The sequence below is a fragment of the Hydra vulgaris genome, chromosome 04 (genome assembly GCF_038396675.1).
Source record: "Hydra vulgaris chromosome 04, alternate assembly HydraT2T_AEP".
NCBI lineage: Eukaryota > Metazoa > Cnidaria > Hydrozoa > Anthoathecata > Hydridae > Hydra > Hydra vulgaris.
In genome coordinates this window covers 28,893,808-28,920,839 of record NC_088923.1, presented here as the reverse complement: position 1 = coordinate 28,920,839, position 27,032 = coordinate 28,893,808, and the positions used below count along the sequence as shown (strand labels likewise).

At 29.3% G+C, this 27,032-nt stretch overlaps 1 protein-coding gene across 3 annotated transcripts in view; it reads right to left on the bottom strand.

The window, feature by feature from the left end:
- The window catches only part of LOC136079732 (uncharacterized), a 112,059-nt gene that overhangs the window by 36,792 nt on the left and 48,235 nt on the right, over positions 1–27,032 (bottom strand). For 2 of the 3 annotated variants that reach the window (XM_065795999.1, XM_065795997.1), the window contains exons 8-9: positions 9,447–9,519; positions 2,623–2,704 (exon numbers count right to left, since the gene is read on the bottom strand). In XM_065795999.1, coding sequence (XP_065652071.1) covers positions 2,623–2,704; positions 9,447–9,519 — 155 coding nt within the window. The remainder of the gene's footprint in view (positions 1–2,622; positions 2,705–9,446; positions 9,520–27,032) is intronic. The other variant, XM_065795998.1, reaches the window with a different exon arrangement.

The window sequence follows — 27,032 nt, the reverse complement described above, 5'->3', positions numbered from 1 at the left end:
TGTCATTTTCGTGATCTTCGACTGTTGGTGCTGCTCGTTTCTTCTTACAGCTGCACAGACTTGGAACTTTCTTTCTGTCAGCCTCAACAATTTGCAGAAAGTTCTGATAATTCACCTCAGCTTTGGCTGCATCTAGAAAGTCTGCACTTAGTTTCATGCTGCCTTCCGCATTGTCATTGATAACATTGACAGAAATCGTCTTCATCTTTAATGACAGAAACAAAGGGTGAACTGGCCAGTTTTCAATGTTATTGTTAAGTAAATCTACGCTCATCTCTAAAAGGCTAAGTACTGCTATTCAGGCTTTGAAACAATGTCACTGAATAGAGCAAGGGGCACCATTTCAGAACATAAGTACCACAGATGACGCTTCAGTGCTTTTATAGTGCTTTTAGATATTTCAGAACTCATTTGTGTGTACTTCAGAAGGTTCTTATAAAGGCAGAGATCATGCCATGGGGCATCAAATGCAGATCTACATGTTGTCCACCAGGCACTGTATATCAGTGACGAAGCTGCATAACTTTGTCTGCTGTGCAACAGTGGTAATTGTTCCTGCTGGCAACAAACAGATCTGCTCTTTAAGAAGGACCATTTTAATGGAGTACAATATTTCAGACATCCACCGTGCTTTGTGGACTGCACCCGGTCAACGAAAGTGAAACTATCTGTTTTCTAAATCAAGGTACAGCAAACGTAATTCACTGAATTCTTTATAGTTTTCTTGCTGATGCTCTATGGAAGATTCAGCAGCTGCTTCTGTACTTTCTTTCCACATAGGAATCTAAGAAATAGTTGTGAATCATTCGAGAAAGGTCGAGGGTCGAATGGACTGAGGAACTGTGTCAAAATGTTTCTTAAATGTACTAAATACAGTAACTTATAGTGATTTTGATGCCTCAATGTGCAAGTCGTTAAAAACGTGTGTTAAAATAACTTCTCATGATGACAGCATGCAGACCAGAGCAATGCATGGCCATTTCTTTGCTGCAGGGCCACACACGCAGCACTGACATGTCCGGTATTGCTGGCCATAGTAGAAAAAGTCATGTTTACTATTGACTCAGCACAGTTTCATAACTGCAACAACTGTATTGTAGCATTAGTGATGATATCTCCAGATTGTTGATCTGTTTCTAGTTGATAAGCAGGTATGCCAAGAATTTTGACATTGGTGTTGTCGCCATGTGTTGCCTGGCTCTTTATCAGTTTAGAATCCCAGTGTAGGGAAGCATACTTTGCTGGAACCCATGACTTCCGAACTTCAGAAGCAATTTCTTCATTCACCATACATTTGGACCTGTCTGCTGTGGCAGAAGATACAGCAATTTTTTCTAGCATCACCTCCTGATTCTTCAATAATGACCTCAGTGAGTGCAGACTGTTGTGCAGGTGAAACTTTCATTCTTGCTGCCCAAGCCACAATTTTTGGAGATTTAAGAATGTTATAAGGTATATGAGCTGCTGTTCCAGTGCGAGTGGTTCGATGGTGCATTTTTACCAGTTTCTTTTCAGAAGTCTTGAAAGGACTATTGATATCACATTTACTTTCATCACTAAGTAGTGATGAAAGTAAATGTGAAAATCTTCTGCCACAGCAGACAAGTCCAGGCGTAAGAAATTGCTTTTGAAGTTCGGAAGTCATGGGTTCCAGCAAGAAGGCACGACTGCAAAAGCAAGGAGAAAGGAGACTAAGGGCAGAAGAAGCAGCTACTCGCTAATTTCTTTAATTTGCTAATTTCTTGTCATGGGAGCTAAATAATGCTGTGCGGGCTGTCTTCATGGACTCTAAAAACTTTATGTCTTTGTTATTCTTCATGACTTTTTCAGCATCTTTTACCCACAGTGGAAATGTCAAACTGAGTTCTTATGACATTTGTTCAAGCTTGGCAAGTGCTGATAATGATGAACGATGATCTAAAGGAAGTTCACAAAGTTTTGCATTCTTTTCAGACGGTGCAATGATTTTTTCACAGGCCTTTATTTCTGTTATTATTGGAATATTTGTTTTCTTGAAGAAAGGAATAATCTGCTTCAACACAATTTTTGCACTGTCACATTTTGATTGCTTTATAGACAGGCCAGCTTGTTGATGAAACATGTAGCATTGCAGCACTTGTTCACTTGTCGGTAATCTGCAACCAGTTATCTCTGCAACTGCTTCTGTAATACCGGCTCCTATTCCAAACACTGAACTTTTCTGACGAGTCTTTTTTGGCATAAACTTCACAGTAGATTGTGCAATGCTATTGGTACAGTGGTTGCTAACTCCTGAAAACACAAATAGAGTTGAAACATTCTACAGTAAGTAAGAGAATATGAATTATAAAACTCTTCATTCATGCTAAGTTAGACATACAAATTTGCAATAATATCGTAAAAATGCTGCAATAAACTATATTTCGTGCTTCATGTGGACCTATTAGGAATAATTATATTTTTATAATATTTCACACAGTAACTACTTAACACCAAAGGAACATGTTCATTATAGAATCATTAGGAATTAAACCCATGAAGGGGTTTGATGTACCCTAATACATACTATATATATTATATAATATGAATATAAATAAAACACAACAAAAATAAAAATATAAACAAAAAACTGAAAAAAATTACCTACTATTTCCTCATCTAATGCTATAACAGAATGTTTATCATCTTGCATTTCTTTAGAAAGTAATGCCTGGAATAATGTTGACTGAACATTGCACATTTTTTTAATATGTAAATAAAAAATTGATTTTTGCATATGCTTTTGTTAGAATGTTGTGATGCGTATGCATCTTTTTTATATTTATTAACAAATTAATAATTTTAATAAGCAAAAACTAATAATTATATTATAGATTTTATAATTTTAAACTACTGTATATACATATACACATATATATACATATATATACATATATACACATATATATATATATATATATACATATATATATATATATATATATACATACATATATATACATATACATATATACATATATATATACATATATATATTGTAGTAGTAGTATATATTTGTTACAACAATTGACAAAATACAAATCATATATTGTCAGATGACAGTTAGTTTTTGTGAAGCTCATATTGCAACTTTTACTAAGGAAAGCTGCAAGCTGTAGTAACAGAGCTTATTGAAGCTCGCTTTAAAACTGTTGACAGTTGGAGAACCAAGTACTTTCTTTAGTAACATGTTCCATGCATTGGCAATATGATTGTTAAAAAAGTGGAAACGAACTAAATTGTTGCTGTACTTTTCATGGGGAAGTCTTTCTCTGTTATTTGCTTTTGATGGAATTGTGATGAGAGGAAAGTGCCAGTTGACTATGTCGATGTTATTAACAATTTTATAATTTTGGATGAGGTCACCTTGTTTACGACGTTCAACTAGAGAAGATAGACCAAGTTTTAAACATCTGGACTAGTAGTCTAACTTTTTCAGTTTGTCTGGTATTTTTGTGGCTCTGCGCTGTTTAATTCAATAGTTTGTTCATCCTTCACCAAATGAGGGTTCCAAGCTGGAATTGTAAATTTAAGTAAAGGACAGATGTAGGTGGAGTAGGTGGAGTAGATTTATTTCCATAAAGAAGCATCACAAGATTGGAAAGTGTGTTTTAGGATGCCTAGCATTTGATTTGCTTTACATGAGGCAATGATGGATTGGGTCTACTTTAAGATCATTGGTAATTTGAATTCCCAAGTCACGCTCAGAGGTGGCTGCTTCCAATGTAGTTCAATTCATTATTGAGCAAGAGCCTAATTCCTCCATTGAGTACTTGAAAGGAGTTAATTTTGTTTTGGCTAAAGTGCATGACCTTGCATTTCTTTGCGTTTAGCTCCATGAGCCAAGATTTAGTCCAATGAACAACTTGTTCAACATCTGATTGGAGTTGAAGTTGAGCAGCAACTGAGTTGACAATGGTTAGGATTTTAGTGTCATCAGCGTAGATCTTACAACTGTTTTCTTTGCTTATTACATCTGGCAGACCATTGATGAAAATGACAAATAAAATTGGACCCAAGACTGATCCTTGCAGAACTCCACTTGTCACAGGTAACCAATTCGATTGAGTGTCACCAAGGATGACTCGTTGAGACCTGTTGAGTAGAAAAGCTTTTATCCAATTGAGAAGATTGCCTTCGATTCCATACATTTTAATGGGACTTTATGAAAAGCTTTAGCAAAATCCAGTATATATATACACACACACACACACACACACACACACACACACACACACACACACACACACACATATATATATATATATATATATATATATATACGCATTTTATGGTAAACCCTTTGTGCCAAATTTTCTAACACTGACCTCTAACAGTTTATCTTAATCCTGAGGGTTGTTTGTGTGTATGTGTGTGTATGTTTATATTTTTATATATATATATATATATATATATATATATATATATATATATATATATATATATATATATATATATATATATTTATATATATATATATATATATATATATATATATATATATATAAATATATATATATAAAAATTTATATATATATATATATATACGTATTTTACGGTAAACCCTTTGTGTCAAATTTTCTAACACCAACCTCTAATAGTTTATCTTAATCCTGAGGGTTGTGTGTGTTTGTGTGTGTGTGTGTGTTTATATATATACATATATATATATATATATATATATATATATATATATATATATATATATATATATATATATATATATATATATATATATATATATATATATATATATATATATATATATATATATATATATATATACATATATATATATATATATATATATATATTATGGTGTTGACTTTTAATACTTTTTATGAAATTTTGGAAACACTATAGCATTAGTGGAACACTACAGCATTAGTATATATGCATATTAACCACTGGTGACAAAAATTTGGCACAGTCTTTGATAAGCTAAAACTTATTGAATTTTTAGTTATCCAGTCTTAATTTTTTAGTTATTTTGTTTATTAAGTGTTACATATCTTTTACTGAAAGTTTTGTTTACTTAGATTAATTAATAAAAAAGTTATCCAAAAATGAAGTCGACTACATTAATTGAACAAGTGTACAACTATTGTAATTTGCATCCTAACGCTAAAACGAAGAGCACCGTAGAGTATTTTGTTGCCTCTAATCACCCCAAAAGAACCATTAAACGTTATATGGCAAAGTGGAAGAACAATGAGCCAAAGTCTCGTAAGCCTGGATCAGGCAGAAAACCGAAAATTATGACTGCTGGGAACATCAATCGCCTGAAAGGTCTTTTGAACAACCGGTCTGGAACTTCAACAAGAAAAATTGCAAATAAATTCAAGTGTGATCATTCCTACATTGTAAAAACAATAAAAAACAAAACAAACATTTGTTATTTTAAGAAAAAACAAATCCCTGATCTGCACTGAGAAACAGTTAAAGCAGCTGTAACTGTGGAAGAATTTGCCGCAAAATCAGAAACCGTGACTTTGTCATTGACGATGAGTCTTATTTTACATTTAAACATACAAATAAAAATTCGAATGTTGGATTTTATTCAGATGACGCAAAAAATGCACCAAAAAATGTAAAATATAACCGCAAAAGCAAATTTGAAAAAAAATTCTTGTGTGGATAACCATATCCCCTCGTGGAATCTCGAAACCATTTATTATTCCTGCGAGACTGGCAATTAACCAAACAGTGTACTAAAATGATTGCATCATCAAACGATTGATTCCTTTTATCAACAAACATCACAGTGATGGTAATTATGTATTCTGGTCTGACTTGGCCTCTTCACATTATGCTAGAAGTGTGACCAATTACCTCGATGAGAAAAATATTAGTTATGTAACAAAATTTGATAATCCAGCATGTGTCCCAGAATTACGACCAATTGAAGATTTCTGGTCAATCCTTAAAGGCTACATGTATGAAAACAATTGGGAAGCTGAAAGTGAAAATCAGCTGCAAAAAAAAATCCATTCTTGTTTAAAAAAAATTGATAAAAATCTTGTACAACGCATGTGTGAACATGTATACAAAAAAGTTGATGCCGTACGTCGTAATGGCGAGAAATCATTATTGCAGTCCCAAAATAAAAAACTAATATATTGTTTAATATTCTGTACAATATTTTTTGATCATTAAACTTTTAGTTGTACTATTACTGTCTGTGTTTATTTTGTGCAAAATTTTTGTCACCAGGGGTTATTTGAATATATCTGTTATTTGATTTAATTTAAAAAAAGTCACCCACCACAGCAATCATACATTAATGTTAAGCTATTTTAATAGATATTATGTTATATTGGGTGGGTATATTATATATATATTAAATAAATCACAAAACAGAATAAATACACACTAAAAGTCATCTCTAAAAACATCAACCAATAGTAATAAATCATAATATATTTGTAATATTACCATTCATGCAAATCAAAGATAATTAAATTTTGAAAACGCATATTTTTCAAGTATTTGTCTTTTTATGGTATAATTTTACTTTTTATGGTATAATTTTACTTTTAAAACATTTTATTTTTTAGAATGTCATATAAGTAATCAAAGAACTTAATTAACAAATATTTAAGAAAACCGAAAAAAAACAGTCAACACTTCTTTTACTCAATTTTTTGATATTACTGATTTGAACGGTGTGTGGCTAACAAGTGAAGACAAAGACTTTTACAATATGCAGATAGAAACACAAGGAAGAGCTATTGTTCTAATAAAGTAGCTGACCCAACAAAATTCATCCATCAAAGAAAATCAGAAACATCCAAAATGAAAACTCATCTACAGAAGATACAGATATTAATACTAGTACTATGGTTATTAAGACTTGTGGTGATGAATGTTTTGACACACCAATACCCAATACTAACTCCAGAAAGAGGAGGTATTGCACAACTTCATCAGTTTTAAAATTATCAACAGCAACAAAGTTATCATCAAGAAAAGTTGCAGCAGTTTGCAGTTTTTTAGTTAAAGATATTGGATATAGACTTAATCATTTATCAATATATAAAGTAACTATGAGAGAAGCAAAAAACTTAAAAAATGAAAACTCCTCCATTTTGATGGAAATATTTTAACTATAATGAACACCAAGTAGTGGTTCTGAAAAATGGTACATAAGAAGTAAAATTAGCTGTTCTTGTCTTAAAAGATGGTAAAGCAGAAACGATTTTTAATGGATTGGTTGAAATTATTGACTCTTTTGATTTATGGAATAAAAATGATTATAACAAACACAACTACTGTTAATACAAAAAAAATGGTACAGCAACTATGTACAGCAACTAAACTACAAAAAAAAAAAGGCAACTAGACTACAAAAAAAATTTATTGACCTTGGATTTGATAATAAGTATGTTTCATGTCAACATCATGTTCTGGACAGAGTTTTGAAGTTGGTCATTGATTTTTTATGACCTGAAAAGTCTACCTCACCTGACTTGAACAATTCTTTTATTAAATTCATTCTTGAAAAGTACAAAAATCTTGTCAAAGCATTTGACAACAGTGGTCCTTCTTTAAACTGCAAAATTTTAGGAAGGAGAGATGAAATAAAATTGCTTCACAATCTATGCAAAGCATATTTTTTTATAAAGAAAACAATTATTTTCCTAAAATTAATTTTTCTAAAACAATACCGTCTTCACTGTGCAAGATAGAATTCTTTTTTTTTTTAAACATCCTCGCTTCCAACGAGGCTGCAAGCAACCACTAATTAAAGTTGGAAGTTACTGGAAGAGAAAAGATGAAAATTGTAGAGCAAGATAACGATTGACAGACGACTTAAAGGATTGAAAATTATATGAATCAGGAAAGCAAGATGAAGGAAACGAATTCCAAAGAACTGATGTTCAAATAAAAAACTAGAAAATAAGAGTTTTTGGAGCACTTAGGAACAGTCACAGAAAAAGGATGAGACTTAATTGAATGACAAGTAACACGAGAATGAATATTAGTAGATGGCAGATCGAGTACATCACCGTTCATGACGAGTAGATGACTCATCGAGTACATCACCGTTCATAAATATAGGAAGATCTAAATTATTGCGATAACAATTGGCTGAAAAAAATTGAGTTTTATCTGTATTGAAGTTCACTAGCCACTGTGAGCCCCAATCTCACTTTTTGCTGTAGCAAAAGTGAGATTCTTTTCAAGCTCTAATGTCCCCTCCAAGCAATCAGAGGGTGTTGGTTTCTTATCACGACAAGAATAAATGGTAGTATCATCAGTTAACAATGCCACCTTAGATGTGAGAATATCTGGAAGATCGTTGATGTAAATTAAAAAGAGTATAGGGCCAAGGATAGAACCTTGAGGAACCCCTGAAGTTACAGAATAAGAAGAAGAGTGCTGTCCATCGAGAACAACTTTTATGCTCCGATTGAAAAGGAAGGATTCAATAATCTTAAAGATGTTGCCAAATACACCATAAGAAGAAAGCTTATGGAGAAGACCAGCATCCCAAACTTTATCAAAAGCTTTTGAAATGTCAAGAGCGATGGCCTTAACCTAACAATAATAACTGATAAAACTTATCATTTATTACTGTTAGCAAATCAGCTGTAGAACGAGAAGATCGAAATCCATATTGATGGTCAGAAAGTAAGTTATTAGATTCAAGATGAGAAATTAAGTGTTTGTTAATTAAAGATTCAAAAACCTTGCTTATGATAGGAAGAAGACTTATGGGATGGTAGTTAGACAAATCAGATCGCTCTCCAGAATTTTTGAAGATAGGGATAACAGATGCCGCTTTCCAGCAGGCTGGAAAACAAGACTCTGATAAGCACTTGCTGAATAGTTTCAAGAGCACATCTCTAGATGTATAAACTCTGCGAAACTTAATTTAAAATTTATTTTGTCTAATATTAAGTGAAAGAAAATTAATTACAAACTGCAAATACAAATACAATATTGTTTTAATGAAATATATTTTTGTTTTATATTAGCTTTTTGAAAAATTAAAAAAAAAAAAAGAAGAACAATAAAAGAAAAGATTGCTGCCTCATACCAAACCCTCAGTCAATGTAGCAGCACTACACTCAACAACATTTAAGCAACTTCAACAATTAAGCTACATTTTAATGTTGTTTAAAAGTTTAACAATTAAAATAACACGGAAGTACATTAAGTGTTATCATTTTATAAAAACTGCAATAATGATGACTAGAAAGTTTTTTTACTTATAGTAACTTTGTTTTTATTTTTTTATTGTAATATTTTTAAAACACACACAGAGTGTTGCAACATCAACTATCTTATGCTGCTACAAGGTGCAGCTACATCGACAGTGGGTTTGATTTGCCAAGCAATCTATCATTAAAAGTCAACCCCCCACCTAGACAGAGCTCTGACTAAAAATAATTATTTTACTATTTAATACTACAAATGAGTACCTGCAACTTTTTCTTCTGTTCAACAGATTTCATTTTAGAACTATGCTTTTTAAACTTTGCATATGTTGATGAACTAAAATCATTAGTATTAATTCATTGATATACTATATAATATACATATGTATATATATTAGGGTGTTTCTTATTTTTGAAGATTCGATTTTTGCATGGGCCACCCTGCCATTTGGTTCATTATCATAAAAAAGTAATACACTTTTTTTTCTTTTTTTTTCAGAATGATTTTTAGGGGTCTACCCTAAAAATCATTCTGAAAAAAACCCTACAGTATTGCGCAAAAATACTTCTGTTGCGTATGATGTTATGCAACAAAAGTGGTTGGTGCTTAGCGTACAAACCTCTTTTAACTAATTTTTTTACTTTTAGTGTGCAGAATTGTGTCTATAATGCTTAATTGTTCCTTTTGCAGTTTAAACTACTGTAACTACTGTACAATGATGGCTTCATCAACCAGTGCAACGATAACTACCAGAAAGAAAATGGAGATATGGCTTATTGGACTGATGTCCTCTTCTTTAGATAGTGTTATGCTTCCATCAAAAAGAAAAGTGTTGGCCCTTTTCTTCCATTACAAGCAGATTGCCAAGCAAAGCATTAGGGAAGCATTACATTCCACATCAAATGATGTTTTTGAAGTTTGGTCAAAGGCCCGAATACCAGTGCAATTAAAGAAGCACGTTGTCCCTAAAATCGAAAACATTTACAAGGAATGGGAAAAGTTGAAGAAAAATAAAGAGAATAAAGCTAAGCGTTCAGATTATTTGAAGCAAAAGGAAGACCAATGGAATGAAGGGTTAGAAGAACTATTCCATATTGCCCATGCCAACGCATTGGAAATGATCACCATTCAGAAGGATAAGGACTTCCTAATATGTCAAAGAGAGAGAATTCGGAGAGGCAAAATAGGTCCAGTTGATAAGAAATAGGGCAAAGCAAGAAACATCAAGAAAAAGACAAAAAACAAATGAACCGAAAAAGGGACCGAGAGGATATGGCAAGATAATCTCGAGAAGAAACAGTTGTTCTTTCATCATCATCTGAAGGTGAAGATAACCCTAAAGAAGATAGCATAACTCAAGAAGATGCCTTGCCTGGTAACCAAGATGACCTTGAGCCATCAACCTCTGGTACACCTGCTCCAAAACATCCTTGACGTGGCAGGAAAAATATACTGAATGAGAAGTTGGCGGCTAACTTAGATGTGGTTAAATTAAGTGATCGTGCGGCGGCACTTGTATTAACACCGGGATTACAACTTCTTGGTCATCTTCCATTTGAAGGGAACAAATAAAACACCGCAAGAAGATAGCAGAAGGTTTAAAGAAGGAATTCAAACCAGAAAAGTGGTCCAAGCATTGAACAATGTTTCAGATCAGATACCTATGAAACAGGCTACTGTGGACTGCTCAGTTATCCAAGAAAAGAAACTGGAGGACTTTGTCAAGCTTAATACATGAAGATTTTTCAGCATCACAGGACTTCCATCACACTTTCTTCAAAACAGTGTGAGCAAATGGGAACATGATGATGAGTTCAAGACTGTAAAGTCCATTGTTCGAAGCATGAAGGTTGCCAACAACATTGCAGAACATGGCGTAGCACTAATGGATGAATATAATAGACAACATAGAAATAACGAAGAGCAAAAGCAGTTCCTGTTGATGGTAGTTCAAAAATATAGACAGAAACATCCTGACAGAAAAAAGACAACTCTCATGAGTGGTTAATCTTCGTACAGTAACTATTGTCTTAAATAAACCTACAATCAAAGTAAAAAAGCATGTTTATTGCTGTCTATTAATAAATAAGTAGAAATGCAATGACAGAAAATGGATGTTTTTAATGCATGTAATAAGTAAATAAATGTGTACCAAGTAAATGAGTCATTATCACCAGTCTCCATCAGTTTTATGATTTTTTCCTATGTTATTGACTAAAAGCGCATCGTAAAAAATGCCTTAAATTTCAATGGCTGGTGTCGCCCAGTAAAAATATTTTTTTCCCGCTTGAAATTTTTACACATTTATTTTCTCACCAAAATGAACCATTTTAGTGGGTGGCCCACTGAAAAACAAAAAAAATTTTAACCCCAAATAAGAAACACCCTAATATATATATATATATATATATATATATATATATATATATATATATATATATATATATATATATATATATATATATATATATATATATATATATATATATATATATATATACATATATATATATATATATATATATATATATATATATATATATATATATATATATATATATATATATATATGAATATAATATGAAATATTTGTATACATATATTTATATATATAAATAAATACAAATTTACATAGATGTCTATATTTTATACGTAACATTTATATATATATATATATATATATATATATATATATATATATATATATATATATATATATATATATATATATATATATATATATATATATATATATATACACATTATATATATATATATATATATATATATATATATATATATATATATATATATATATATATATATATATATATATATATATATGAGGTGTGTTCAAAAAATACCCGGAATTTTTGTTTTTGCGAAAAAAATATTTTTTTATTCGTCTTCATTAATGTTGGCTCCTTCAAAGTAGTCCCCATTTGATACTATGCACTTGCGCCAGCGCTTCTGCTGATCCTTGAAACTCTTCTCAAACTCGATCTTTGGAATAGCCTCTAGTTCATTCAGCGATGCGCTTTTAATGTCATCTATGCATTTGAAACGACAGCTTTTTGAGAAAGAGTCACACAAAGCCATATCAAATATTTTTTCTTTTTTTTTCTTATTTTTGGAATTAAGAAAAAGTCACACAGAGCCATATCTAATGAATATGGAGGTTGGGGCATGGTTACGGTGTTGTTTTTGGTAAAAAATTACGAACAAGCAACGACGAGTGAGCAGGTGCATTATCATGGTGCAAAAGCCATGAATTGTTTTGCCATAAATTGGGGTGTTTTTTTCGGATTGATTCACTTAAACATCGCATAGCTTCAAGGTAATACTTCTTATTACCCGTACGACCTTGTGGTAAGAACTCATGATGAACTACGCCTTTATAATCAGAGAAAACAGTAAGCAAATTCTTAACATTTGATCGAACTTGATGTGCTTTTTTTGGTCTTGGTGATTCAGGGTGCTTCCATTGCGACGATTGTGCTTTGGTTTCAATGTCATAACTGTACACCCATGTTTTATCACCAGTTATGACCCTTTTAAGCAAACTTGGATTGTCATTGACGTCATTTAGCAGCTCCTGACCAATGTTCATGCGTTCAATGTTCAATGTTCATGAATTTTGCTGTCACTTGTTTCATGCCTAAAATATTTGAATATTCTCTTATTGTGATTCAACAATCATTCATAGCCATTTTTTCCACTTTTTTCACATTTTCATAGATTATTGACGCGCTGGGTCGACTGGAGCGTTCGTCATCTTGAAGATCTTTGCAGCCATCTTGAAAAAGCCTATACCACTCGTAAACACTTGTTTTTTTCATAGCAGACTCACCATAGGCTTTTTGCAACATTTCGCACACTTTTTTATACTTTATTTCACTTTTTACACAAAATTTAATATAAGTTCTTTGACTCTTCAATTCTTCCATTTTTTGAACAAGCAAAAATCACCGAACTCATAAAAACACGTTGAACCTTAGCGACTACCACAGACAAACTAAACAATAAATATAGCTGAGAATTTTATTTTACTTTAGGGGCATGTATACCAACAACAACAACAAAAAATGCAGACAATCGCCATCTCCAAACCTTCAAAATTTCAAAATTTGAGGTATTTTTTGAACACACCTCGTATGTATATATATATATATATATATATATATATATATATATATATATATATATATATATATATATATATATATATATATATATATATATATATATATATATATATATATATATATATATATATATATATATATATATATATATTTTTTTTATTTTTAGATATAATCGCCTAAAAACTATTGTTTTTAAGATGAAAATAAAAAAAGTCAATATTTTTCAGTTTTTTTAAAATAATTTTTTTAAACATTTTTTATTTAAATTAATTATTATTTTTGAAGTTTTTATATAATTTCACTTCTTTTGAGTACCAGGTTGACATACTTCAGAAAAACTTTTTTTTTCAAAATATTAAGGACCTGACAAATTTTTAAGAGTCTTGAGGCACCTCTAAAAATATTTTTTATTCAAAAAAATTTCAAACCTAGTGTTTTTGTATTATAAAGAACACATTTAGTTAAGTGCAGCAGACTATTTTAAAAAAAGTTGTTTTTTAAACCACCCTAATATATATATTATTGTAGATATATACATATATATATATATATATATATATATATATATATATATATATATATATATTTATTATGGTAGAGACATATATATATTTTTATTATAATTGATATTTATATACATATATATATATATATATATATATATATATATATATATATATATATATATATATATATATATATATATATATATACATATATATATATATATATATATATATATATATATATATATATATATATATTTATATATTTATTATAGTAAATATATATATTTATTGTAGTAAATATATATATATTTATTATATTAGAAAACTATAGAAGAAATGACAAATAGTAAAAAATCAAAAAGAGATAAACTTCCAGTATGCATGCATGTGGGAGACATTCATTGCAAACATTTCTGTGAAAAACTTTGCAATGTAAAAATCTTAGAAAACAAAATGTTTAAACAAATAAACTGGAATGTAATTGAAAGTAGTATTGACTCTTGAAAGTAAGTAAAATATGTTATCAATCTAATGTTAACACTTTCTTAGAAATTTAGAACATCAATTGTAAAAATTTGCAAGATGGCTTATAATCAAATCATTTTTCCAAGATAAGAATACAAAAAACTATTGAAACTGACTCTTATGTACTTATGTTCTGAAAAAGTCCCATGCAAGTCAATCTATTTTATCAAGATTTATGTACTGATTTAACAGTCTCATTATGAATTGACATTTAAAATTATAAATATAATAATTTGTCTCTTGCAGTTTGGAGTTCTAATTGCAAATGTTCTTTGCTAAGTTGTGTTAAAATTGTTAAAGCTTTCAATAAGAACCTTTTCTCACCGGCTTGCAATTTGGCCATCATGGCCGCATTTATATAAAAGATAGTCCTAAACAAGAACTTGAACAAGTTTAAATTTATCTTCATTGAATTGCCATTTAATGAAATAAAAGAAGTTCACGCAATGGCAGAAAATATCTTAATTTCTTATTTTTTCTGGTTTTTAATAACATCTTTACTTTATGCTGTGCCTTTCCTTACATATTGGTACACAAAAATATATAGACAATATGTTCTGTATTCTGAAACAATATTAAATGGAGTTAATGCAATAAACAATGAAATAGGTGCAAGCGGAGCAAAACATGTTGTAAATATGCTCTTCTCAAAACCAGTTTCTGATCTGTTCAAGCATTCAGAGTAAACAAACTTGCTAAAGACTCCTAACTTTAAACTAGTAAAATCACACTTAAAGTAAAATCAGTCTTATTAATAAAAACAAACTCTTAGTTTAGTTTATTAGATCTCAGTAAACTGAATGATAAACTTTGAATGAAATGAATGATAAACTGAATGAAAACTCAGTAAACTGAATGATAAAGCCTAGCATCACAATATTGACCAGTATAAAATTTCTTCAAAATAATCGCCAACCTTGCAGCAGCTAACAGCGTTTCTGAATGATCTATTAAAGTTGTATTGAAAATAATGTTCACAAAAACTAGAGCTACTGCTTTCCTCTCATCAGAAAACACTAAAAATCATTGGGGAAAAACACTGAGGAACATTTGCAATTAGCATATGAAGCAATTGCTAAGTAAAGAATACAATATATAAATAATATTTTTTATTTGATAATAAATTCCTGGAATGTAAACATAACTTTTTACTATTGAATGGATAATTTATACTTTAAAAATTTCAATACCAATACAATAAGAACCATTTAAATTTCCAATTAAAGATGTCTGGAAAATTAGGCATCATGAAGCAATCATACTAGTAGCAATTGTTCAGGTTGGAGTTAAACACTAAAAGTTGCAAGTAGTATAAAAAGGGCACATTTTTTTTCAACCATATCCCTATTCATATTCTCATATCATATTTCAACCATTATACTATCCATAATCTCATAAGTCATTTCAACCATAAACCTATCCATATTCTCATATCATATTTCAACCATTATACTAACCATAATAACCTAACTTATTTCAACCATAAACATATCCATAATTTCTGAGTTAAAATAAAATAATATAAAGATAAAATAATGGTAGTTATAACAACCATATTTGGTTGCAATAGGTTTATTAACAGGAGTAGGTTCAGCAGCTGGATCAGCTATGGTTGATAAAATTGCTGGAAGGGGTGTTGTGTACTTAAAAAAGAATGGAAAAGGAGTTAAAATGATAGCTGCAGGAAATGGTTTATATTTGAGACCATAGAGTAAAGGAGGTTCTGTAGGTGACAGATAGTACTTATGTAGTGGAAATGGATATACATCAACAGGATCAGGTTTATTATTAGAACCAAATTCACCATTTGCTAATATTTCATTCTTGAATATGATTCTCTGATTTCTTAAAATTTTTTAACATGTATAATAAAATGCCAAGAAATAATTAACCATTACATAAATTTATAAACAAATATAAACCAGATGAGCCTCTAAAAATACTTCTTAAAGTACATTCTAAGGTACACAAAGATTAAGAGCACCCTTCAGTATTAATAAATGAGAATAAATATGAAATTTTTGCACAAAATGACATTGCAATAAAATCTTTATCGCATCAATATATTCTTTTAACGTTTGGTGTTAATGAAGGTGTTGCGTTTTACAGACTGATATTACAGAATTTTGTAAACTTAACATTTCATTGCTAACTTTAATTAAAAATGTTAAGTTTACAAAATTCTGTAATATCAGAGACTGTTGATGATATTGTAGTAAATGTTGTTAATAATTGTAATTCTGATGTATTGATTAAAAAAAAAGATTATGTTTGGTTAATTTATTGTAAATATTTTTTTTTTAAATATTTAAAAAATAATAATTTTTTTACTTAATAAAATTGAATATAATAATTTATACCCAAATAAAGAAAATGAGATTATTAGTGGACATATATATATCGTCTAGATAAAATTATTCAGATTCAAAAAGAAATAGAGCGTGAGAGAGAAAAGAGAAATATGTTAAGTAAAAAGTATCATAGGGCTGTAAAAATAATTTCAGCAATTGATAATGCATTACTAGCAAGCACTGTGACACCTGGAACTATTGGAATTGGCTTTTTAGCAACAATAATTGCAGTACCAGCAGTTATTGCATATGAGGGTACAGTATTAGGAGCAGGTGTTTTATCATTAATAGGATGGCAAGTTAATAAAAAATTAAATTTAAAAGCAGAAAAGCATAAAAAGATTAAAGTATTTGCTGATTCAAAAATAAATACAATAAGTGACCATATTTCTAAAGCTTTAGTAGATGGATTTATAAATGAAAGTGAATTTAAAATAACACTTAGTGAACTTGAAAAATTTAAAGTCATGCTTGAACAAATTAGAACAAATACAAAAGAATTAATTAATAAACAAACTAAAGAATCATTAATTAAACAAGGAAGAGATGAGGCAATTAATATACTCCAAAGCACATTTAGTAAAAATGTAAACATCAAAACACAAAATAATTTATTTAACTAAAACGTCAAAATGCAACACATAGTTATGTTGCGTTTTTTTATTTTTCTCATAAAAAAAGCAAAATATCATTACTAAAAATTGAAGATCCTGAAAAAAGAGATCAAATTGTTAAAGAATTCTTAGATATTAAAAAAAGAATACTGAGGAATAATTTATATGAAAAGATGGGTGAAACTAATTTACAGTTAGACTTAAAAAAATTGTACAAGCCATTAATTGATAGTCAAGATGGAATAAAAGAAAACATATCTAAATTGCAAGATCAAGCTAATAAATTTGCACTCACTTTTTCAAATTCTTATCTTGGAATAATGGCCGATTAAACAAATAGAGATATAATGAAATCTGATTCTAAAGAACTATTGCCATTTCATGAAGAAAATAAAGCTATGAAGCTCGGAAAAATTGCAACAGATTATCTAAGAATGTATACTAATAGTAAAAAGCCTACAGATACTACATTTGGAATACATTCTAAAGATGATTTATTATATAATGGAAAAAAGCGAATACATATTAGTGATGATATAATTATTGATGGTGAAATACATTATGGTATTCCTGGTCTTTGGGAGTTGATAACAAAGTTTAATCCTAATAAGGCAATATATAATGAAAATGATCTTAAAATTTATTGAAATATATTAAAACAAACAGATACAACTACTACTGAAAACCCATACAAACCAAAGTCATCTTGGAGTGGAAAATACAGAGAAATAATAGCCCCTATTTGGAGAGATATAAAAGAAAAAATATTAAGTGTGAATCAAAAGGAACAGGAATACAAACTGTAACTCTTCCTAGCGACCCTAATGCGTTAATTGAAATGCTTGAATTATGTATAGCTGCATGGAAAGCAGGTAATACTGGATCATGAAATGAACCTGTTGCAATTTGTGATGAATTATTATGGCAAGGCGAAATAAATAGTTCACAGTATAAAGCAATACAAAGTAATTTATAAATTACATCTCGGTGCATATAAAAAAAATAAAAAATGCTAATTATTCATAATAAGAGATATAGAAAGAAACATGTTATTGGAGGAAGTGGTATATTTAAAAGTATAAGAGATTTATTTAAACAAATAAAAGCGTCAAATGTAACAAGAGTATCATCAGCTATGTTGAAGCAGTTGGCTGCTAGTGATTTAGAAAAAACTGCAATAACTGCTGCTAAATCAGCAGGAAAAGAACTTTCAACATCAGCAATAGAAGCTGCTAGAAATGCTGCAGTTGAAAAAGGAAAACAAATAACTGATAAAGCATCTTCAAAAATAGTTTCACAACCAAATACTGCTGCTGATAAAAAAATTGAAAAAATAATTTCAAATTTAATGAATAATGGATCTACAGATCTAATAAATAATGGATCAAAAGATCTAAAAAAAAATAATGGAGATGATGTAATAAAAATATAAATAAAATAATGATGGGGTCTGCAATAAGATCAGTTAAAAAAGTATAAAATGAAAATGCTATAAGAATAGAAGATCTAGCTAAAAAAGAACGCAGTCTTTGATTTGCGTAGTAGACTTGAATAATTTTTTATACAAATAGTTTTTTAATAATTGTCAATCAAAAAAAAAAATTTTATATTGTATATAAAAAAACAAAATGATAACATCCAAAGTATTAAATTTTACAGAAATGCCAACTGTGGATAATAGAATTGAAAGATTTGAATTCCATGCAGATGAGCCAGTAGTTTGTACGAATCTAAATAGTACTGGAGAAATAAGAATCAACGTTGAGGTACAAAGTTTGTACACACTTCCATCTGAAGCTTTTCTCTTATTTGAAGGACAACTTGTTAAATATGCTTATGCTAATACAGATAAAACAGCTTATGCTAATACAGATGCAGCGACGCTTACAAATAATGGTATTATGCATTTATTTAGTCAAATATCATACCAATTATCAAACCAAGATATAGAAACTATTTATCATCCAGGACAAGCAACTACAATGTTAGGAAGCTTAAATACCCAAATGACTTTAAATTAGCACAAGGATTAAATCAATTGTGGTATAAAGATACTGCAACAACAGCAGTACTTGCTGATAACTTAGGGTTTGCATTAAGACAAGCATACATAATTCAGAAACCAACTACAAAAGGAACATTTTCATTTTGCATACCTTTAAGACACATTTTTGGATTCTGTGATGAATACGACAAAGTTGTTTATGGATTTAAACATGCACTAACTCTTGTAAGAAAAAGTGATGACGCAATTTTTAAACTAGCTGCTGTAGCTGCAGGAAAAGTTAATCTTAATAAAATATCATTGTTTATACCACATGTGATCCCATCAGATATAGAAAGGGTTAATCTTTATAACTATATTGAATCAAAAGTGACACTTCCAGTAAGGAAGTGTCACTTTTTCGCGCGCGTCAGTGTGATACTATAACTGTTCCACAATCTACTGCATTTTTTTGAAGACTGAGCGTAAAGACATCTCCTGAAAAAACCAAGATACATTATTGTTGGATTTCAAACAAATAAGGATGGAGACCAAAATGTTAATGCTTCAATATTTGATCATTGCGACTTAAAAAATATGTATATTATGCTTAATCAGGAAAGATATCCTGATTAAGCATAATGTACTGTAACCGTTGATTATAATTTATCATTCCCAAATCACAAATTTTCAATATAATTAAAATTGAAATATATAAATATGAAAAAAAAAAATTCTGAAAAAATAAAGGATTCTTAAAAAATATTTACATGTGCTTTGTAAATATTTTTAATAAATAAAATCTTGAAATATAAAAAATGGAAAGTATACTCAATGAACCTATTCCAGATATAACATATTCAGAAATTTTAACTTCTACACCTTTTGTATATGGAACAAAAATATAACAAGATTTAAAAAAAAAAATTATTTAAAGAAAATAAAAATATAAAAAAATAATCTTGCTATATAAAAAATGGAAAATAAAAATGTCAGAGAATTAAAACAAATTAAAACAAATCAAAAGAGCGAAAAATGAAATATTATAATAGAATGGTAAAAATGATCTCATAAGAGCGTTACAATCTACATCAGTCAAACAGATAAATATTTTAGACAAACATATTCCGGATATATCATCTTCAACAGTTTTAACTCCTACACCTTTTATTGCAACTAATACAGCAATATCTCAAAAAGAATCAAGTAACAATTCTATTGCAGATTGGATTATGTCTTATGTTCCTGATATAATTAAAAAAACAGATAATGAAAAGATTGAAGCATTAAAATAGAAAGTTGTAGAGTTGTACAATAAATTTAGAATTAGAAAACCAATAGAATTTAAATTAAAGAAATCATCTGTTAAAAATGTGACAAAACAATTTACAGCTAAAGGGATAGAAGATTACGATGCTTTATCCTTCATAAATTTAAAGGTTTATAAAGTTCTCTATTGTGAAATGGAGCGTACTGATATTAAAACAGGAGAAACTATAATCACAACTGCTCTATTTAGAACGAATAATCAAGTTGTATTAGAATCAACAGATTTAGATGAGTTTTATGAAATATCAAAGCAGAAAATTTTAGAATCATTATCATTACATTAACAGGCAGGATCAGGTTGGAGATTTGTTTCTGTTGAAAATATGGATATAAATATTATTGAGTATAATCCTAATAAAGCTAAATCATACATTCCACTTGATAAAAATTTAGCAACTTAAAATGCAATAATTTACGTGTTTATGCGTTAGGGAAGTTAAAAACTTATGTTGTATTTTTTCTAGTATTCTTTGAGCGTTTGGTAAAATAAAAAAGCAATTTTTGTTTTGTAATTTTTTTTTATAACAAGAGAATTTTGTTTTAACTTTTGGATTTTCTCTAATTTTTTTCTGTTTCTATGTGGAATACAAAAAAAGCAAAACTAAAAATGTTATTCAAAAAATAGATTTAGAATGAAGATAATCAATGTTTTAAGTGGTGTGTTGCTAGATTTTTAAATCCTAAAGATAAAAATTCTGGAAGAGTAGATAAAGAGCTTAAAAAATCAAGCTGAAAAAATAAACTGGGATAAAATAGAATTTCCAGTATCATTAAATCAAACTACACAATTTGAGAAGAACAATACAGATATCAGTGTCAATGTATATGGTTATGAAGATTCAGAAGTTCATATTTTGCATGTATCAAAGAATAATGATCGCAAATATTTAATAGACTTACTATTTATTTCAAATGATGAAACAACCATGTTTAATAAAAAGTATAAGCAGATTACTTTCATCACAAACATCTAATAAACATTGAAAAAATACTATTGTAGAAATTGCTTATTAGGATTTAATACTGAAAAATCTAATCATAAACCGTATTGTGAAACACATGATTCAGTGCGTATCGAACTTCCACCACCAAATTCAACAATGCAATTTATTTTCAACAATGCAATTTATTTTCAACAATGCAATTTATTTTCAACAATGCAATTTATTTTCAACAATGCAATTTATTAATCACAATAAATCAATAAGAGATCCGTTTGTAGTATATGCAGACTTTGATAGTTTTATCAAACCAATTGACCCTTGTGAATTAAATCCAAATGATTCCTATACTAAGCAATATCAAAGACATATTCCAAGTTCATTCTGTTATTATATTAAATGTTTTGACGAAAGTTTTTATCAAAGCAGTCCAGTCACATTTACTGCAAGTAGTGAAACAGATGATGTTGCACAAAAATTTGTTGACAGCTTAGAAGAAGATATTAAGAAAATTTGTGACATGATTAAATTTTCAAAAAAGATGATATTTACTCCTAAAAACAAGCATGATTTTAATGCAGCAACAGAATGTCACGTTTGTGAAAAAGATCTTGAAAATGATAAAGTACGTGACCATTGTCATATTACTGGAAAATATAGAGATGCTGCTCATCAAAATTGTAATTTAAAATATGTAATTCCAAAATTCTTTCCTGGTTATGAGAATCATAACCAGATAAATTGTGAACTATTTCACAATTTATCTGGTTATGATTCTCACTTATTTATGAGGAAATTATCAAGAGGAAAATTGAGTTGTATACCAAACAATGAAGAAAAGTATATTAGCTTTTCTAGAGAAATTAAAGTTGATGAGTTTATTAAAGATGGAAAGAATATTGAAATTAAACGTGAACTTCATTTCTTAGATAGTTATAGATTTATGCCTTCTAGTTTAGATGCTTTATCAAAGAATTTAGCAAAAGACCAGTGCAAATATATAGGAAAATTATACTCAGGTAAAAAATTAGATTTGTTACTAAGAAAGGGTGTATACCCTATGATTGGGTTGATTCTATTCATAGATTTAATGAGACACAATTACCACCAAAACAATCATTCTTTTCCAAATTAAACGATGAAGATATAAGTGATGAAGATTACTCACATGCACAAATTGTATGGAAAGAGTTTAATTGCAAAACATTTAGAGATTATCATGATTTGTACATTGTTTCAGATGTGCTTTTACTAGCTGACGCCTTTGAAAATTTTAGAGATGTTTGTATGAACTGTTATAAAATAGATCTTGCTTGGTACTACACGTCACCAGGATTAGCATTGGATGCGGCACTAAAGAAAACCACAATAAAATTAGAATTGCTGAGTGATTACGATATGATACTAATGATAAAGTTATAAGAGGTGGAATTAGTATGATATCAAATAGATTAGGAACTTCTAATAACAAGTACATGGGTGATGAGTATGATCAAAGCAAACTATCAACATTCATCCAATATCTAGATGCTAATAATTTATATGGATGGGCAATGAGTAAACCACTTCCAAAACATGGTTTTAAATGGATGGATGAAAATGAAATAGAAAACTGGAAATCAATTCCATGTATACTAGAAATAGATTTAGATTACCCTGAATATATACATGATGAACATAACGATTATCCACTGCACCTGAAAGGATAAATGTTAATAATGTTGAAAAATTAGTACCTAACTTAAATAATAAGAAAAATTATATAGTACATTGTGAAAATCTTAAATTGTATGAAAGATTAGGATTAAAAATAACAAAAAGTCAAAGAGGAATAAAATTTGTAGAAAGAGCATAGCTAAATGAATACATTGAACCAAATACAAATATTAGAACTAAAGCAACTAATGATTTTGAAAAAGTCTTTTTTAAACTCATGAACAATTCAGTATTTGGAAAAACAATGGAGAATGTTGAAAACATTAGTAACAGACAGAAATGAAGCTAATAAATTAGCATAAAAACCTAAATTTGAAAGTAGAACAATATTTGATGAAAGTTTAATACCAATACATATGAAAAGAATAAAATTAAAATATGCTAAACCAATTTACTTAGGAATGTGTATATTAGATTTGAGCAAAACTCTAATGTACGAACTTCATTACGATTACATAAAGAAAAAACATGCTGATCGAACAAAACTATTATTCACAGATACAGATTCTTTAGCATACGAAATTAAAACAGAAGATTTTTACGCAGATATTTCTAAAGATATTGAAAGCAAATTTGATACAAGTGAATTTGACCCAAAACACCCAGCAATTAACAATGTAGATTTTAAAGTTGGTGTTAATAAGAAAGTAATAGGAATGTTTAAAGATGAATTTGTAGGACTCAGATCAAAGTTGTATTCTTACAAAGTACACAGAAAAAAGATAACAAAAAATGTAAAGGAGTAAAGAAAAATGTTGTTAAAAAGTATATAACACATGAAGATTTCAAAGATTGTTTATTAAGTAAGAGGAATCATATTAGGAAAATGAATGTAATAAGATCCTATTTACATGAAATTTACACAGAAGAGGTCAATATAATAGCATTAAGCGCAGAAGACAATAAAAGATTTATTTTAGAAGATGGCATACACACATTAGCATATGGACACTACAAACTAAAAGAAGTAAATAATTTATAGGTCAAAAAGGTCAAATAAGTCAAAGAGCCCAAATAGGTCAAATAAGTCAAAGAGCCCAAATAGGTCAAATAAGTCAAGGACCCCAAATAGGTCAAAGAGCCCAAATAGGTCAAATAAGTCAAAGAACTCAAATTGTTTTTTAAATGAAAAAAAATAATTTATAAGTAAAAATGGAAAAAATTAATAACAATTATCATAAACTTATCAATGTCGAAGGAATAATTTTACCAAATGAACCACTAACAAATTTTCAATTGATTAAATCAGCAAAAAAACTAAAAATAAAACATTTTAAAGGTGTATTTGTAAGAGATGAATTACCTAAAAATACACAAAAAAAAGAATGTGGAATATTAAATACAGGAGATTCAAGTACACAGGGATTTCACTGGATTTGCTGGAATAAAGACGGAGATAAAAAACAATAAAAGTTTTAACTCTTATGGACAACCACCACCAGTTGAAGTTATTAACTATTTAAAAAGTCCTGTTTATTATAATAATGATAGAGTTCAATTTGGGAATACCTCATTCTGTGGACACTTGTGTTTATATGTTTTAGTCAACAAAATTGAAAAAATATATATATATAAAAAATATGTATATATATTAAAAAAAAAAAAATTCTATTTTCTAAAATTTGTTTCCATATTGTTACTTTTCTCATAGATGGTAGCATAAAAATAGTTTTTATAGCTCTATCTACAAACAAAGTTTGAAAGACAAAATTCATATGTTAGTTAAGCACAAGGCTGCAGAGTCATTTTAATCAGCTTTATAGCTGATAGTAATAGAAAATAATATACTCCATAAATATTTTATATTAAAAACATGAAGGAAATTATTCAATGAAAATCTGAAATAGCGACAAAATTTAAACATACAAGTAAAAAATTTTAAATAAAATCTTCCAAAAGTTGTTGCTGTTTATAAATGTTGCTGTCAAAGCCTAGGCCTATGACTCACAATTTTGGGGGACCAAATTGGGTTTTTAAAGAATTGATTAAAAAGTGGTGCCCAAATACCTAATTCCATTTTTGATAATCTACATAGATTTTCGATTACTAAATGACTAAAACTAGATGAAGGATGTGATTTTCAGAATATTATTAATAATCTATGGTAATTTTAAAAAAAATCTATTTTCAAAAATTTTCTATATATAAAATGAATGTTGATAAATTTGAGCCGGCATCAAGCCAACTAGTCTCTTATATGTAAGAAATTGTAATACACTGTTTCATATTTGTTAATAAGGACTAAAACATACATATTAACAAAAAAAAAATGGATTATGCTAATATCGATTACTAATATACTGCTAATATTGTTGGCATTGTCTTTAGTGGAAAATCTTAGCTTTCCAAATCCTGTTTGAAATCTGTGCTGTGACGTAATCAAAAGATCATTAGTCTTTTCTGCAAGAAGTTTGTCTGCAAGAGCGCAATGTTCATCTGCTGGCATCTTACGACTCCATAGAGCAAGAGGTACCATCTTTGTTGTTAAATACTAGTGAAGTTTATTAATACTAGTGAAGTTTATTAATACTATTATTACTTACTAAATACTAGTGAAGTTTATTAATACTAGTGAAGTTTAGTGAAGTTAAATACTAGTGAAGTGAAATACTAAGTGAAGTTTGAAGGCAACTTGAATTGCACTCTATGATTTCTCTGGATTAACAGCTGTATATGACAGCATTGCCTGGTAAGACTTCAAGTGTCACGAAATTCATAAAGTAGCGGAGTTTCAAAGTCTGCTATTTTGTTGTTATTAATCCAATTGGAAGTTCTTGGATCTGATGTTCAAGGAGGCAAATTTTGATGGCATAGATTAGTTATGCCATCTGTGAAGTGTTCCAGGTTGCTAAAATTTAATTTGTTTGCAAGTCTATCCTGCTTCTTCAGTATCAAGTATAACTATGCAGAGCTCAGACTCCAAATAATCATCTTTACACAGGAGCTGCTGTAAATGTAAGAGTTCGAGAACACTGTTTTGAAGACTGAATCTCTTGCTGTTCCATTGAAATCACTTCTACCAAAGCAAGATAGTCCACAACTTTTTAAGTTGCATATATTGATGAGTATAGTGTTACTGATCTGTGTGAACCTAGAAGCTTAAAGTGTTTACGAAATCTGGAGAACACTGTAACATATGGAGATTTTGAATTTTCAATCTTTAGGCCATCAAACACATATGATAATATAACTTCATCAACATGATGATGGCAAGCAGACCATAAAAGAGCTTCACCTAGTTGCTGCTGAATTGTGACACATGCTGCTGTCATGGGTCTAGTGTTTGATACTTTAGTATCGAATGTCATGTTTACCACTGAATCACAACATTTCCATGAAGAGAGCAGTTCAAATGTCAAGTCTGCTACAATGTCACCTCTAATCATCTCTGATCTTGGATCAGTTTCCTCCAGCCTCTGCAATAAGCACAGCAGTCTATGCAATTTGTTGTTTAGTAGTCATCTTCAATCTTGTCGTTGTGTTCATTTGACACAATACTTTCAAATTGTAGTGTTCAGTTCATTTGACACAATACTTTCACATTGTATGCCCTGCAACCTCATTCTTTTTTTGCAACGTTCAACTTTTGAGGACAAAAATTAATCATGAGAACCGAATATTGATACACAATCAGTTTTCATTCAACATTATTGGGTCAGAGTCCAAATGTCTTAAACAGTGTGTTTTCTATTTGTTGAACTTTTGCAATGCACCCTGCAAATGACCAGCATTTGA